The 17,084-nt window shown below is 44.8% G+C and overlaps 1 protein-coding gene across 1 annotated transcript; it reads right to left on the bottom strand.

The window, feature by feature from the left end:
- Positions 1 to 388: 388 nt before the first annotated feature.
- PGPEP1 (pyroglutamyl-peptidase I) lies at positions 389 to 17,012 on the bottom strand. Its single transcript, XM_063357731.1, has 5 exons — positions 16,925 to 17,012; positions 13,645 to 13,697; positions 7,895 to 8,011; positions 7,126 to 7,358; positions 389 to 6,767 (listed from the first exon to the last, which is right to left on the bottom strand). Exons 1-5 carry the CDS (start codon positions 16,956 to 16,958, stop codon positions 6,575 to 6,577), a joined length of 630 nt encoding a protein of 209 aa, XP_063213801.1. The 5' UTR covers positions 16,959 to 17,012; the 3' UTR covers positions 389 to 6,574.
- Positions 17,013 to 17,084: the final 72 nt, after the last annotated feature.

Here is a 17,084-nt window from a genome sequence, read left to right as displayed (position 1 = left end):
AGGCGAGGGCTGGAAAATTTACCTCAAGGTACAAAGAAAGAACGTAACAGATAAAAGAAACACACATCCATAATAGATGACGGCAAGATAAAACTTCCAAATGCTCTTCTGAATAAAACGACACAAACATCCAAGATATGCAGCTGAGGTCTAAAAGAACAAGCCCAGAGATGGCATCTGCTCCCATCCTGAAAAACAGCCCTGCGGGACAGGGCAGGGGATCCCCACAGTCCAGGGGCTCATCTCCACCAGCAGCAGGTGCTTAGGGAACGGCCTAAACCCAAACATGCCGTTATCCGCCCAGTCTGTGATCACCGACACATAATTACCACCCTACAAAAGACATCTTTAAAAATGACTTCTTCCGCCAATTGTTAAAGAACACCAGGAGTCAGAGTTAAACTCTTTATTTACTTTGAAACATCGGTTTAAATTCTCAGTTACAAAGTCCAGTCTAGCAATAGCAAGCTGAAAGTACGTTTAACGGTTCTTTATTACACAGCCCTTTTTGTGACACACGAGATTGTTTGGTTTTACAAGGCACTGCAAGAACACACTGAGAAAAACAGAAGCCCCAACAGATTTAGAATCGTAGCTCCGAGAGTCCTGATAAGCATGAGATTGGCAACACCTGAGGTACCCAGACAGACAACTGTTTATTTCACCACAGTTAACGAACGGAGGACCCGAGAGGCTGAGTGATGCTGTAACATGCATAACGGAGTCCGAACGAAACACCTAACCATAAAGGAGAGACAGAAAAACCTTCACGAATTTGGCCAGCCTAACCGAGAGGGACAAGGAAGTGGCAAATACTCTTGTTTTTCCCTTTGTCAGGGCCGAGTGTGTGTCAGAAAAACCTCGAGAACTCAACTCAGTGCAGTTTCTGAAGAGCATCCTTGGACAAAGGGCATCCCGAACAAGTTCGGCAGTTTCTCCCAGTGCCGAACGCCCAGTCTTTCCACCCACCTTCTGTGCAAATGGCTCATCCGTCCCCATCACCACCACTCTGCTCCCCCAAGGTGAGCCCAGCACAGGACAAGGCACTCCCTGTTTAATCAAAGTAAACATTTGCGATTTAAGAAGCTGGTGCAATAGAAAACCTGAACATGTACTTAAGGAGCAGAGTTGTACTTAAGGGCAGTGTATAGTTTCATTTCCTATGTTTAATTCCTACCTACGGGGAGGCATTTTCTTCTCTACTTTGTCTTAAAATAGACTGAGCGGAAGCCGATCTCAGGTTCCAATTAATACGATGAAGAATTAACAATATCCTCAGCTTTGTTTCTGCTTTGGAGGTTTGGCAGAATATCACTTTCATCACATAAGACACTAACCAGACATGAATATAAGTGGGTTTTTTTAAGAAAAAGTGCACTTTATACTGCAAAACATTAGGGTTTCTGGTGCAAAAACAACAAATACATCTATGCCAGGATGCGTACTTATGGTATCAGCTAGGGGTATTTTATCCAAGCCAACAGATAGGAAAGAAAGCCTTCGCAACTCTGAAATTTCTCTCATTAAAATATTATCAGATAGCATATTAACGTAAGTAAAGGAGACAATACGAAGGAAGTTACTTTGTGAAAGTATGTGCAAATTAACTGCCGGCAATTTTATTATCTGCACTGCGGGATGAAAATCTGAAAATCGTAATTAAAAAAACCCACACAAGTGTACTTTCTACGCCTGAACTTACTGGTTTCCAGCCAGCTTTCAAACTCTACCGCTCGCTCCTAAAGCGGCTCGGTGTCTGAGGATCAGCTGCGTGGCTACGAGTTAGAAACACACTACAAGATAAAAAAGATGCAGGAGTCACAGCAAGTCAAGCCACGAAAGAACGGGGTCAGGCCATAACGGCTGCTCTAGTCTAGCGCTAGCTCTTGCGCTTGCGGGGAATTACCAATTCAGGTCCTTTACGGTTTCCCTTTTTTGGTTTCAAGAAGCTCCTCCTACTGCAATTCCTCTTACACATTTCATAAGAAAGCCCGCGTGCCAGCTCAACGAATCACGCGCTCAAATCAAATGAAGGTTATTTGAGTATTAGAAGAAACTTCACTGGATTTTAACTTTTTTTAGCCTTTGCATTAAAAAAAAAATAACAACACTGGGAGTCTGTGCTGTCCATTTGCGAGTCTGCAGGCCTGGAAGCTCTTGGGCTTTTATTCCAGGCATGGCACTGCTTGACAGTGGCCCGGAATAATCCCCTTTGCCAGGCGACTGAGGCACTAAAAGGTTAAATATTGCCCGTGCAACCGGCAGAGCAGCGAGAGACACACTGGAGTTTGAATGCTACATCTAAGCCCGACTGTCTAGGTAAGGAAATACACATAGTAAGAGTTTCCTACCTGACTTACCACAGCACGGGCAGTACAAACCCTACGGAGATAAAGATAAGTTGACATATTAGATCAGAGCCCTGGTTCAACGAGTCCGTTTTCCTGCTGCGGGCAGCACCCGACGCGTCAGGCTACGCTTCACAACGCGAGGCTGCGAACGCCGCCTCAGTTTCTGCAAGGCGTCAGCCGGGAAGCATTTACCTCCAATTTACTCTAAGACACCTTGCCTTTGGATTTCCCTCCTCTTCGGGGCGAAAGCAGAGCAACCGGTTAGTTTTCACCAAGCCTTAAACTTTTGGACACCCTCAGTCAGGTCCCTCCTGGAAGGACTCTTGAAGCCCAGCAGTTCTCGGCTGCAGTCTCATGTCCCAACCACACTCAACACCTCTAACCATCTTCATGACCTTTTCATCCTTTCCCACCACTACCACGCTTAGGAGGAAGCAATTAGGTTGGGGAATACTCCAGATAAGCATAAACCGCTCTATATGATCTTACAGATTTTGATATCCTCTTCCAAAAGCTGCCAAAACCCACCCCCCAAACAGCTCCAACACCTGGTTGAAGGTGTTTACCTTCAACCGGGATCATAAAAGCACAGAATATCTCGAGTCGGAAGAGACCCATAAGGATCATCAAGCTCCCTGCAAGTCTTTAAGGTAATTTTCAAGCTCAGAGTTTCTTTTTGCTGGGTTTTATAAAGCAGATTGCCAAGTTTCATTCAAAGGAAGTATCTCCCGACATCACAGTCGCCAAATTATGAAGGAGTTTACGAGTATCTGGAGTTCCTCAAAATCCTCCGCAGCATTTAATAACTGAAACAATTAAATTGTCATCACCAAACTTCACCAACACCTTAACCAGTTCCTCCTCCCAGCTGTTGGCAAGCAGATAAAATGACATCAGACCCGACACAGTGGAACCTCCCTAAATTCTCTCTTCTGCACAAAATATTCTCAGCCCCGTTTTTCTCCGTGAAGCGTATCCCCAGAGACAATTTTGCAGTCACAGGATTCTAAAACTTCACCAGCTTTTACATTTTACAAATTGCAGGCACAGTAATTAACACTAAACCTGAATATCCTACACTTACGCGCTAGCACGGATTTTTTTGTGCGGCTGGCAACAGGTCTCCCAGTCAGTGCAAATTAGCAAATTCTATTTATTGATGATCTGGAAGAGAAAGCAGATAGTAAGCATGACACAAAACATCAGCTTTCTGAAGCTCTGCATCAGTTGGAAGTCGCATTTCCAAAGAAAATATGCACCTATTGGAAAAGCATTATGAATTAATGAATTTAACAAAAAACTTCAAAAAAACCAAAAGTATTTAATTTAGGTCAGATTAAATAAAATTAGTTTAATGCCACTTTTAAAAGTTTCACTATACAAAATTTCTCTACCACCAAGACACCCTTTACAAATACAATCTCTGAGGACTAATTCTCAAAAACCCAAAAAGATTATAAAATAAATTATGTTTTCTAAGAAACCAATCACATGGAAGCTTCACCAAAAAAAAAACAGATTATGAGGAAGCACACAGCTCGAAGTGATGCTCAAAGCAACGTATTTCCAAAAATGAGATTTTTTTTTTTTTTTTTTTTTTTTTTTTTTTTTAAACACTGACACGTAGAAAGTCAACCACCGCAGTCCTTAGACAAACAGCAGGCACAGAAACTGGCTCGAGATCTTCCCCTTGGACAGCAGAGATCACCCAAGAAAGAACATCCACAGATGTCGGGCAGGATGTAACTCCACAGGCGGAATAAGCCGGCGTGGAAAGCTGTTCTCCCCACGTCTGCCTTCCCTGACGGTGAATTTGGAGCCACATCCAGGGGTGATCTCCAAGGCTGCCCACTCGTACGCTCAAAGGAAGCAGAAATGTTCGAGAGACACGGACAGATAGGGCACATTCCGCTTCTTTATCATCATCTCAGAGACATTTATCATCACCAGAGCCCAACCTGCTCCCCCTGCTCTGCTCAAGGCGAGGGATGGCAGCAGAGAAAGCTTCCCCTCGGCATCCGCGGGCATCGCGGCTCCAACCAGCCCTTCCTACGGCCGCCTCCATCCCACCACCATTTTTTTTCCTTTTGTTATCACCTCGCTAAACTGTTGAACTTCCCCTCCCGTTTCTTTCACATCTACATTACGTGTAAATTAAATAGCCTTACTGAAAATTACTTAAAATAATTGCTGAATTTAGCAGAATATGCGAATTACTCCTCTTTTAAAAGTTTAGCAGCTAAGATACACTGACAAAAACTTCTTACCAGATAAAGGAATCAACCTACAAGATAAGTAGCTCAACTATTTGCGAAAACTTGTCAAACCACAAATATTTAAACAAAATATTAAATATAATAAATTACTAATCAGAAAGCCCGCCTGCCTGCTGACAATCTGACAAGTGCTACGTTGTATTCGAATGCAAAAGAGAATATTTACTTTGAAGGCAAACTCTTTTGATCAGGAAAGCCTGTACAGTGAATACAGCGGTAATTTCCTCAGTAAACTGAAGTCTATCCAAAAATCTTTGTCCACAGGTCCCCTCAGCAAAGTTATTACAACTGCAGAAGTCCCCGTCCTCGCTCAAGGGTTACACGGAGAAGTGGTATTTCCTTTGCCACCAGACTTCCACTGGCAAACAGCAAGTTAACGGCAGCTCTCACTGAGAGATACTATAGCAGAATCATTCACAATTAGAAAAATTAAAATAATGGTATTCTAAAACATTTCAAAATGTTGTTTTACATATATATATATATATTTGTAAAAGTATTAGAATCAAATCGCAGACCTCTCCATTTAAATGGCCCCTCAATGAGACCTACCGGTCACCAATTACCAATTTTGTGTCCGTTCCCACTGTAACGTCATCTGTCTCCACCTTTCGCTGGAGTCTCGTCATTTGGAAGCAAACCTACAAGCACCACTAGCGCCTACTGCTTTTGAAGTCCTGCTTAGAACCTGCAAGTACACTTCCCCAAATTAATTACTGGGAAAGTTCAGACTAGAAGCAGCACTTTGTACCCTCCCATTGGGAGGGGGACACTAATAAACCGTCCGGAATCCTCATTCTAAGCAAAATTCTTAGTTTTCAAATAATCGCCTCTGGTTTACAGACAGTGGGAAGAGGTTTAAGATTTTAGATTCGATTGGCAGAATGTCTTCGAATCCGCACTCTTGCATATTTATGCCTATAATAAATCAAGGTGGCAACTTAGAATTTAAGTTAAACATTACTCTTCTAACCTTTAAAAAGAATGGAAATTTATAACTAAGGAAGTTATAAATTACTCAACCTTCACCTTAAAAATAACAGCTAGCACCAAGTCTAGGATAAAGATCTCCTGCGGAGAAAGTGGCCTTTAGCAAAGCTATTTAACCGCTAATGATTTGCTTTATACACATACGAAACAATGTGTTTTGTACAGGAGGTATATGGTTGACTGGAGTGAGGAAGGTGGCATTGAGAGTGTAATAAAAAAGATATTTGGAAATATTTGGCGCAAGTTAGGCTCATACTGCGTACAAAATAAAAAAAAGCGCTATCTCCTGCTCCACAACAAAAGGAACCCAAAACACATCCCTTCTATCTGCAGCTACCAGTTAAACCAGTACATTACAGAGGACCCTACGGATATTTGGACAGCGTGGGGTGAGAAATCAGTGTCTAAAATATTTTTCCATCTCCACAAAGCCATTTCAAAGACTCCTCGTCTCCAAACGCTGTTTTACAAGAGACAAACCCACACCATTCCAACTCTTTTCAGTTGTACTTTTACAATACAACCTATAATCTGGGCCAGAGAGGATAAAAACCAAAAGCAAACCTTTCAACTTAAGAACTAGTCATTAGAAGACTGGGTTATCAATTCCCTGCACCTGAACGCCAAGTCCAGATGAGAAACTTTCCATCTGCGCTGTATTAGACCGGTCAGTAGCTGTCACTCGGCTGACAGATAAGCTCAGGATAAAGCACAGCACACACACTTCAGTCACTTCAGAAATGAGTAGTTGCAGGTGTTTTAAGGAAGAGATTTTGAATCCTTTGTTGCCTAGGCTGAAATGCACACATTTGACAAAAAACGTCAATTTCTAGAAGTAGATTTTTTCTTTTTGAAGTCTCCAATTCTGGGCCTGTAGGTTTCAGACCGTTTTTTCCCAGTACTTCAGTAGCAGGGAAAATTTTGGAAGTGCAATACTAGGATAGCTTCTGCCCACTTTCAGTGTTCATGCTGACAAGTGATTTTGTCTTCAGAATGCTCCAAAACATCAAGCATTTCTTCTATTATAGCCTGTAGTGCCCGACCCAGCTGTTCTGCGGTATACGGTTTTCCCAGCGGAGGCACGTGAACAAAAGCCGACCTCCCGCGGCTCTGGTATAAGGAAGTGTAGTAAGTGAAGTCACAGAGGTATCTGAAATACAAGAATAGAGCTTATTTAGCAACAAGTGACAAATACAGCGTGCAAACGGCAGGACAGGATGAACAGTATATTCTTATCATTCAGCATTGCAGCAACATCCTGCAATAGAGAGGGGAAATCAAGCCAGGTATTGTGAGTCTATGCGATTGCTTTAATCAAGTCTAGGACAAAGAAACGTAAAAATTTTTTCCCCCCTAATGATTGGGTGACCACTGAAAAATAGATGGTATCGCCAGCCCCGTGAGTAGTGAAAAGCGTATGAAACACACGGGCCTCATGAGTTGTGCACGAAGGCAACACGCATTGCGGTGTGAGTCTATTTTCCCCATCGACCGCTGGCACCCCATACCTGCCGGCATCCTTAGATATAGTGACCGTGACATCCAGCCCCAGTGCCGAGACTCTCTTGCAAACCGTGTCCATGTCAATAATGGAATCGATGCATTCTGGGCCACCTTCTATGCAACACTGAGAGCCCGGGCAGAAACGGCAGTTGTCTAAGCCTTTATAACCTACGTTATGGCCACACTTCTCCAGAGTTACAGTCGTAGCCATACCCGAAACACCTACGTGAACCACCAACTACAAGAGAAAAGAAACAAGTTAGATCAACCGAAACACAAACGGTGGAGAATCAACAGCCCGCTGTTCCCAGTTAAAGACTGACGGAGCTGTTACAGGAGTTCTTGCATGAATATCACCATAACGAGTCATTTTTTCAATGAACTCGTGGGTCCAGTACAGAACTATTCTTCTCGTTTTACCCCCTCCTGGCCTAAATTGTAATTTACTTGGGGTAAAAATGAACGTTGGCACGTTCACAGCTGAACACACCGCTGGAAGAGCCCAGGTGGCACAGACTAACTGTGAGCTGTCTAGACAGCCCTCTGCTGTGGCCTCTTCACACCGACTGCTCACATTAATTGGAGCGCTCTATTCTGAGCTATAAAATTCTACAAATTAACATGTTCTCATGACAAAAGAGGAAAAGAGTTACGGAGGGACTACCTGTCTGCACATACGTTAAAAATGGGACTTCACATTACGCTCCTTGCTGTAAGCATGACAGATTTCAACCATTTGCCCTGTCTTTTCTCCTCCTCCCTTTACTCACTCACTTGAGGACTGTGCTTTTTCCATAATGCAGGAATGAGTCTTTGCACTGTCTGGTATTCAACTGGGACTTCATAGACGTGCAGATCCACATCATCTCGCAGTCCGAGTTTCTCCAACTCCTAAGAATATAAGGAAATAGACAAAACCAAGATGGTCAGACACAAGCTCAGCAAAGGAGATACTTCTGGAAAGTTTATTAGCAGAGGGAGTCTGCTGTGAGGGACTAACATCAGTTTAGCATTCCGGCTGTATAACCTTGTAAACAGCACTGTAAAAAACCAACATAACAGGGAACAACAAAGGCTTCTCTCCACCTGTGTTAACAGTCTTCACCCACAGGACCGTTTGTTTTGCTCTGATGTGTGTACGACAAAGAAATCAACATTTAACTGACAACAGTTATCAGCAACACCCACACACAAAAGAAAGGTTGGCTACATTATTTATAGAAGCGTATAGTCATATTCACTTCTTGAAAGAACTAGGTATTGTGTAGAAAAAGTAGAAATGAGAGGATTATATTCATCATGTAATTTGTTCTCTCTCAGGACTGCTGGCCTGGAGAGCCACATTCACGTTTGTTTCCAGATAGAGAGCTCTCAGGGTGAGGAGACAACACTACCAGGCTGCGATTCTGTGTCTGTGAGTCTCCACAAATATTAGCAAACACTCCTCATATGAGACCCTGGAGCACCACTGGCACACCCTCCTCAACATACTTGGTTTACTGTTATTTTGGCAGAATCCAGAATACGATACAGCCTGTTTCCAAAATGTAGAACGGGTTTCCACCCCTAGCTTTACCGATACCTAATATATTGTACTTAATTTTGGAACATGAGCTGTTACCATTGACGTGGTTCAACTAATGCAGTAAACTATTTCTCCCTCTATAATGTTAACTAAAGCCATGCCCTGAAAACATCCCAAATATCCAGGCAATAAACTTAGCCAATTTCCTTTAAACCTTTTAAAACAAGTGTCAGTTAAATACCTTGGAAAGACTTGTTCAAAACCAGAGGGAAGAGAAAGGATCTCTTCCCCCCCGCCCAGTATACAAGCACATTGTATCATCCCAACACTGTGAGCTGCCTCTACATACAGCCCATGGTGCTGGACACTTCTCCCTTGCTCTCCATTTCAACACCAGTTTGACCAGTAAGGCTTCATTTCAAGGCTGATTCAGTACTTCAGACTTTACCATTCCAGCCCAGAACAGGACTCCATCAGAAGTGGAAGCTTCCAGAGCCATCAAACCCAAACTTTCAAGAACTCAAGGAAAGGATACACCCGCATGGCCTGAAACCTCTGAAAAAACCCCACACGTTCTTAAGCAAAATCATCAGCTGAGCTCAAATCTAGGAGCCTTGTGCAAGTCTACCCCTGGAGGCACTTTTCCAGCAGCTGAAGCACCTTCAGGTATCGCGTTTAATGAGTCCCAACAGCATCTATCTCAGATCACGTTTCCCTCCAATGAAGACAACATTTTTTGGCGCTCCTGAAAAACTTCACGGCTGCTTGTCAAGACTGATAAGTGACTGTACATGCCATAAAGCTAACAGCCTTAGTCAGAGTCCTGCTATAGCGCGCTCTGCTCTGGAAAGAAGCTACAAGTGCATCCTTCTCTCCGAAGACAGAAGGACTCACGTGCTCTTGCATCTCTATCGCCAGGCCCGTGTTTCAGTTAGAAGAACCAACTCCAGCTTCTCACAAGCTAACACACAGCAGCAGCTTGTCACCTGGTGCTGCTCTTCGCCTCTGAGATATATGTTGGTTGAAAAATGCAATCTTACTCGTGCCAAAAGCTCCAAATGATTACTTTTGCTAACATCAAAGGGGCTGCCTGCACAGCAACAAAATAACCCGCAACTCTCACATCCATAAACCGCTGTAGTTGTTCTCGTGGATCTGAGGTAGAAACAGCAATGTAAGACGCCATCAAACTATCAAAGGACATCTTAAAATAGTCTTGAATTATTAAATTATCTAAATTATCTCCATTTCAGGTTCAGATTTGGTGATCAGAGCCAAGAGCTGCACTTTCATGTGATTCTTAGGCTTTATTTTCCTGTGCACAGAGATTAGACTTGCAAACTTCAGGCTAAGGAGTGCAGACTGAGTAAGCTTCACTGAAAATAGCTAATTTCAAATCTTGTATTTCCCTAGGTTAAAAATTCTTCAAATTAAAGACAGTTGAAAGAAGAGGACAAGCTGAGGTTCTTGGACTCCCCCACTACAACCCTACCTCCTCTATATAAATGTGAGCAATATTTTAATACCTTTTTTTTTCCTGGTAGTTCTCAGCATGACTCATTTCTTTGCTGAGGAAAAAAAAAAACCCTTTCACACTTGTACAGACAGACCACGGAGAGTGTAACAAGATTTAAGATAACTAGAACACACAGCAAAGGCAAGAGTAAGACTTTCATGGACCAGCAGATATGAGCAACAACAATGATAAATCACTTGCTCTGGCTCCGAGGGCAAGCCTGATATTAAAGGCTTGCTGTATTGATTAGTGTCTGGCACACACAGACATTCATTACCAGAGATGGATGCTAAGTGATGTTTCATCACATCTTCTTTACACAAATCTGCCTTCAAAACCTTAGCTGGTTTATGTGGTGCGTTAATAAAGTTAAGTAGTTTACAAATGAGAGTATTCAAACACAAGTCGGTCTCTTCAGGAAGATCTCCAGAGCGTTAATTGGTAGGAATTCATCATCACTTCTCTAAAGAGCGTGAAACAGCTCCTAAAGATGAATTTGATCGTGGAAAGTTTTACCAGCTGCACAGAACGAGCATCTACAGCGAGCAAGAAACCTCGGGCCCTATGAACCACGCCATCTCAGTGACAGCTACCTTCTCCAAACGCAGACGCCTTAAACCTTAGCTTTACAAATCCACAACTTTCTTTTAACCAAACACAGCGTTCGCGCGCTTCCATTCAATAATAAAGATGTACGCTGGCCCCCAGACAACTTATTACCCACAGCCTTGTATACCTGACAAATATAGAAAAACGAACATGTTTGACCGATTCCCTGACCCCTCAACAATGGTCGTCTTTGTGAGCCTTTAATATCCTTATCAGGTCTGTCTAGACACCCTGACAGCAATTGTCCTTAGTAATGTCAAAACGCACTCTGACCTCTCTCCTCCTCCTCCTCCGGCTCAGCCAGAAGCTCTTTGGGAGGTGGGATGGGGGATGAAGGCAGGAGCCCATGAGCTTCACAGTCCACGGGGCACACCTGTGTCTACACCTAACTCACACCAGGGAGGCCAGAAAATGAACCGAGCAGAAAGCCCGTTTCAGTAACAACTTCTTGTCAGGAAGGTCCCTCCCAAGCAAAAACTGCAGCTGAAAAAAATTCCTCAAATGACATTTTAAAAAGATGAAAACACGGAACAGTAAATCCACAGTAACACAGAATATTTTTACTCTAAGCGTCGGAAAAGAAAGCAGAAGTTATTCTTCCCTCTGAATTTATAGGAAATCTCTCCCCCATGTGTAAAAGTCTCCAAACGTTTCATCTTCACGTTATTAGATTGCTACTACCACTATTTAAGGTACCCGATATGTTAACTACGTGTAAAAGTCATTTAGCTTTCAAAAACATGCAGCGGTACTAGAAATTCACTGCATTCAGAGGGAAAAGACACATCGTATCCGTCTTCTATGTAAGAAGCCAAATAAAACCAAAAAGAGGACTGGAAAGAAAAGCAGAGAATTTTATCCTCGGGGTGCAGGATAATAAAAGATGTAATAAACCAGAACTAGCTTAGCCCTAAAGCTAGGAAGGATTTACAAAGATTGTTTAATTGATTTTTCTTCTATTAAAATGCAGATCACACCGTCTGGGATTCAGAAACTCAGACACGCCTTTGTGTCCACTCAGCTCCATGAAGTCCCCTGTCTGAAACTTGCACAATGCCCAACTCACATGTGCTCAAAGACATGCTGTTCCTTTTTGTCTGGGCCTCTCAGGGCTGAGACAGGGTAAGGAAAGGCAAATCCTCCCCGCTGCCCCAAAGTTTATGTTTTTAGTTAGAAGGCAGCGCCAGCTATTAAACAGGACTGGGAGGAAGATGGGCTCCAACGCAGCAGATCGCACACCACCAACTCTACTTTTATGCTCTCAAAACACCCCCCAAGCCCATAAAATGAACTTAAAATGCAAGTGATTACTTCATCTATCAGCCACACAGCTGAGCGGCCATCAGTGCCTCGAGCTGCCGGGCTGAAGGAACGACACGCCATTTCTCTTTATAGGAATTATACACTAGGTTTGTTTTTGTAAGCAGCATCAGAACACCCACCGCTCTTCCTGTCCCAGAAGCACAATACACTTTTGTCTATCTTCTCTAGAATAAAAGTAGCTTGTTTACAATAACTGACATTACACAAGAACAAACCAAATCAATTAGCCCCACTAGGAAATTTTAGTAACGTGCAATTATTTTTTTTCCACAATTATTTTTTTTCCACATACACAGCTCGCATTTTCCCCCAAACTTAAACTGAGCAAACCTTAACTCAAATAAATTCATTTCCAAAAGGGTCTTGTAGGCAAAGGTTTCGTCTTCTCATACCAGCCAACACATTAGACATCTGGACATTAGTAGACTGTAATTGATTAGAGTTTGTGATTTAATTTAAAAGCATTCTAAAGAAGATATTAATCTCAGAGCTCTGAAGGGAAGAGAGATGTGTTGGGGAGAAAAATAGATTTAATTCCCTGGGCAACTGTACTAAAAGGTACCCTTGAATTCCCAGTAGCTTTGTCATAAACCACATCCAGAAGTGACAAATAAGGAAGAAGTGGGATAATGTGGCAGCACTGTCCGTAGCTAATGCTTTTACAGCAAGCAGCCTTAATTCCTTAGTTCAGCTGGACACCTAGCAAAAGTTTGATTTCTTCTTCTTGCCTCATTTGTGAATATATCAGTGCGTTACACAGACGAACACGTTCATGCAAATATGCAGCTACAAGTGGCATAAACTTGATTTGTTTGAGGGTGCAGGATCTGCTCGAGTAACGATCCTCCGCAAGCACTCCTGTCTCCAGCAAGGTCCAACTCCGCCAGCCAAGCACCACTCGCTGCGGCTTCTCAGCAGAGGGGAGGCTGGCTCCGGAGCAACGAACACAGCCTGATCCCCCCACGGCTCCTGATCCACCCGCCACAGCCCCACCAGTGAAAACAGGCAGCCGCAGAAGGAATTGAGGGAAAAAAGCAGCATCTGCTTTGCTTTGGAGTCACAAGCCTGACATTCAGACCCATGTTGGACACCTCTACAGTACTCCACAAAACTACCAGGTGGAAGTCTCATTACAGAGGAGACTCAGCTTAAAGGTTAACCAACTCGCCCAGATTCAAGCTAGAGCCGAGAGAAAACATTAAAATTCTTCTGGGTTTGTTTGTTTATTTATTTTGAATTCTCTGCGGCAGAGGAAGATTCCAGGCTCCCTGCCCCATTTAACGTCTTTCAAACCTAGGGAGTTAGCCGATGAATTCCTTACTTGCCTCAGCTACATTAACTCAATCTCATTAATTTCTACTAGCTAAGGGATTGTTTTCTGAGAAGTGAATAAAACATTATCCAGCTGACCATCTGGATATCTGGAGCAAGCTGGTCTCAGTTAATAAACTAGGAACAAGTTACAAAAGAGCTGCAAACTAAAATTTGTACGGATACATTATCAGCACAACGTTCTGTTTTAACTTGTTAAGAACGAAGTTATAATGTTACCTGAACTGCAATCCAACTGGCGTTAACAGCGTGCTCTCCGAACGGACCAAACCCTGGAAGAGGAGGAAAAATCCACAGTGATGAAGTCATCCTTACAGGTTTGACTAAACTTAAAGTTGCAAAGCGGTCTGCACTTTTCTGGTTTATATATCCTGAAAGAAAACCCACTTCTAATGCCCAATCCTTATTTACTTTACATCCAAGTATTAAATAAGAGACCTTCACAGAAATGTTTGAACTATGCACCTTTTACCATGAAGGAAAACAATAACTTGCCTCAAGAAAAACTCTTTTTTTCCCCAATGGACACTGGGGAAACGTATTTTTTTTCCTTCCTGACCAGGTTAGAAAAACTTGTTATTACCAGATAAGTTGACCAATGTCATGATTGGATTTTCTATTCCTGATGTTTTAGCCCACAGCAAATGCTTCCACAAAGGAGGGCAAGCCTGTCTCAAATATTTCTTCTCTTTTCAGGTCTTCACCAAGATCTCTGTTAGCATTAGTTAGACCTTACCAGGAAATAAACAAAATGCTGCTGACAACCCACCTACAGCAAGCAGCTAAGGTTATGATAGCATTATCAAAAATACTTACTCACCACGTCTAAATTTCCTAATGAATAACTTAGAGTTAACTAGTAATCCATAACATCTTTTCCTGAGCAAGCACACAAAGGTTGGGCAATTTATCTGGGTGCAACGTCAATATGCTTTAATTTAAAATGTCAGGGTTACCTTATGAGCCTAATGCAATTAGGAGACATAAATTTTCTCTAACTCTTGAAAGGATTTGAGAGCGACTACAAATATTATATGACACGTTAATGGAAACGTTCTGTTTGCTATCAACAGTAAGTCCAAGGTTATACTGCACACGACGACGTGAGGAATTTGCACAGTGCAGGTGGACTCGTCCACACTGATGGATCTCTCACAATCTACCCAATGTCGATATCTTCCCATAATAAATCTCTAGAAGTTTTCCACAAAATCAAAATGTAGATGTGTTTTCCTGGGAGCAAACCTCCAATGCTACTAAGACAATCTACAACGGCAGCACGGACCAATAAGTCGAATAATCCAAAGCATTTTTGGTTGTTTCTGCAAGTCAGGGATGTCCTACAAGACTCTCTGGAAACAATCGTGACCTGCTAGGTGTCATTCCTAAAGAAACCGTAATAGTCTTACAAAAGAAAGAAAGTACATCTATTTCTTTTTAACAATTCAGACACCGGAAGACTGAAATCCTACAGGTGCCCACACACGTAACCCTCTCACTCTGAAGCCAAAAGCAAAGTGGCACAAATACAACTGTGGGCTATTTCTCCTCTGACTCATCTCCTGTGTAGATCCCTCATGTTATCTCTTTCGCAGAAGATAAGCAACTTTGTCGGTAGCATCAAACTCCACCGAGCATGCCCAGGAGTTCCTCTGCATCCACAATAGGGCTCTCCAAGGCTCATTAGCAGTAAACCAGCTGCAGAGATCTTTATGGGATTATCTCCTTACACAGTTCTAAAAAAGAAGTTGGACACAAATAATACTTATCCCCAGCGAGCACATGCTTGTAACTGAACGGGAACATCACGCCACTGCTAGTTTTAAAAAGGAATTTAGCGTGATGTTGACGACAGGTTATCAAATATGGGTAGACCTGACAAGATAACCACTGCATTTGAGAAACAAACTTCCCTGAAAACAGGGGGAAAAAAGAGAGGAAAAGTATTGCAAGCAGCAGATTATCTACTGAGGCAAGTTTTCTGTTTAGTCACTGCCAAGTGCGGCCACTCAGCAATAGATACGGGTTTCGGAAAGCCAGAATTTGCCACCTGCTTCCTCGCTCTCTGCGACTGTTCTCTGCAAAGACACTTGCCTCCAATTAAAACCGCTCCAGCGCATCGATGACAACGAACCCCTCACCCCCGCACTCGCTATTCAAACGGCCTCAACTTCAGCTGCTGGGGGGAGACCTGAATAGTTTCACCAAGTTCCCCATTTGTCACAGAACTGCCTTCCCCACAAATCAAGCCGGCCGGCCTTTGTACCCTGGGGAAAGGAGCCTGACAAGCTCTCGCCTGCGATGCCGGGGCCTCTCATTCCCTCACTTATTCTTCCCTGAGGCGCTTCTGCCGTGCTGCGTGGGTTATTTGATAACAGCTTCGACACCTTGATGGCTCGGGATGGGGTGGTCAGCGACTAAATGTCTCCCCCTCCATGCTCTGAGTGCTTTTTCCACTCCTTGGGAGATTCAGTCCCCTTCTTTCCCCAACCAGCAAACCCCTGGGGAGGATCAGGGATGGAAGAAGGGCTTCCCAAAGCCCCCCTGCCTGGCCACGGGTTAGGAAAGCCGCTGCAAAGCCCCTCACCAAACAACGTATCCCCCCAGCTCCTGACACTCCTCATCACAACAGCCCCCCCACCCTCTTCCCCAAAGCCCCCCAGTCCCTACCCTCCACAGCCACGGCTCCCGCTTATCACCCCACACAGGGAACAGGTCCCCCAGGGTACAGCTCCCTCATCCATCCCCTCCTCAGTCGCCCCCTGACGGGACAGCGTCCCCCCCTCCAGCTCCTGGCCGTCTCCCCTGTCACTCCCCTCGGGGAAGGGGTCCCTGGCACAGACACCCCCTCAGCAAGCTGCTGCCACCCCCCCCTCGCCTCAGGGAAGGGGTCTCACATCTAACCTCCCCCCCCTCAGGGAAGGGGTCCCTGGGACAGACACCCCCCCTTCCCAAGCTCCTGCCCTCCCTCCACTCACCTCAGGAAAGGGGTCCCCCACCTACCCCCCTCCTTCCAGCTCCTGGCCGCTACCCCCACCACACTCACCTCAGGGAAGGGGTCCCTGGGACAGCACAACTCCCCCCCTCAGCTCCTGGCCACCCCCCACTCCTCACTTCAGGGAAAGGGTCCCCCATCTACGCCCCGTCCTCCAACTCCTGGACATTCCCCCCACACGCTCACCTCAGGTAAGGCGTCCCCTATCTACACCCCCCTCGTCCCTGGTCATCCCGCCCCCCCAAGTCACCTCAGGGATGGGGTCCCCGGGACAGCACAAACCCCGACTCAGCTCCCGGCCACCCTCACCACAGGGAAAGGGTCCCCCACCTACATCCCCCCCAGCTCCTTGTCACCCCCCCTCACTCACCTCAGAGAAGAGGTTCCCACATCTACCCCCCCACACACACTGCCCGCATTCTCCCCCTTACCGCCCCCCGGCAGGACAGCCGCCCCCTCAGTATCCCCCCGGGACAGCCACCCCCCCCCGCCGCCGCCCCGTACCCGTCACCACCACCGCCCGCCGCGGCTTCTCCATCGCGGCTCCGTCCCGTCCCGCTGCCGCCGCCCCGCACTGAGCGCGCGGCCCCGCCCCGCCACCGAGTGCGCTCCGCCCCGCCGCCTAGAGCGGCCCCCGACACCACAGAGCGCGCTCCGCCCCGCC

The sequence above is a fragment of the Chroicocephalus ridibundus genome, chromosome 22, assembly GCF_963924245.1.
Source record: "Chroicocephalus ridibundus chromosome 22, bChrRid1.1, whole genome shotgun sequence".
NCBI lineage: Eukaryota > Metazoa > Chordata > Aves > Charadriiformes > Laridae > Chroicocephalus > Chroicocephalus ridibundus.
The sequence above is the reverse complement of the archived record's forward strand: the minus strand, read 5'-3'. Positions and strand labels throughout refer to the sequence as shown.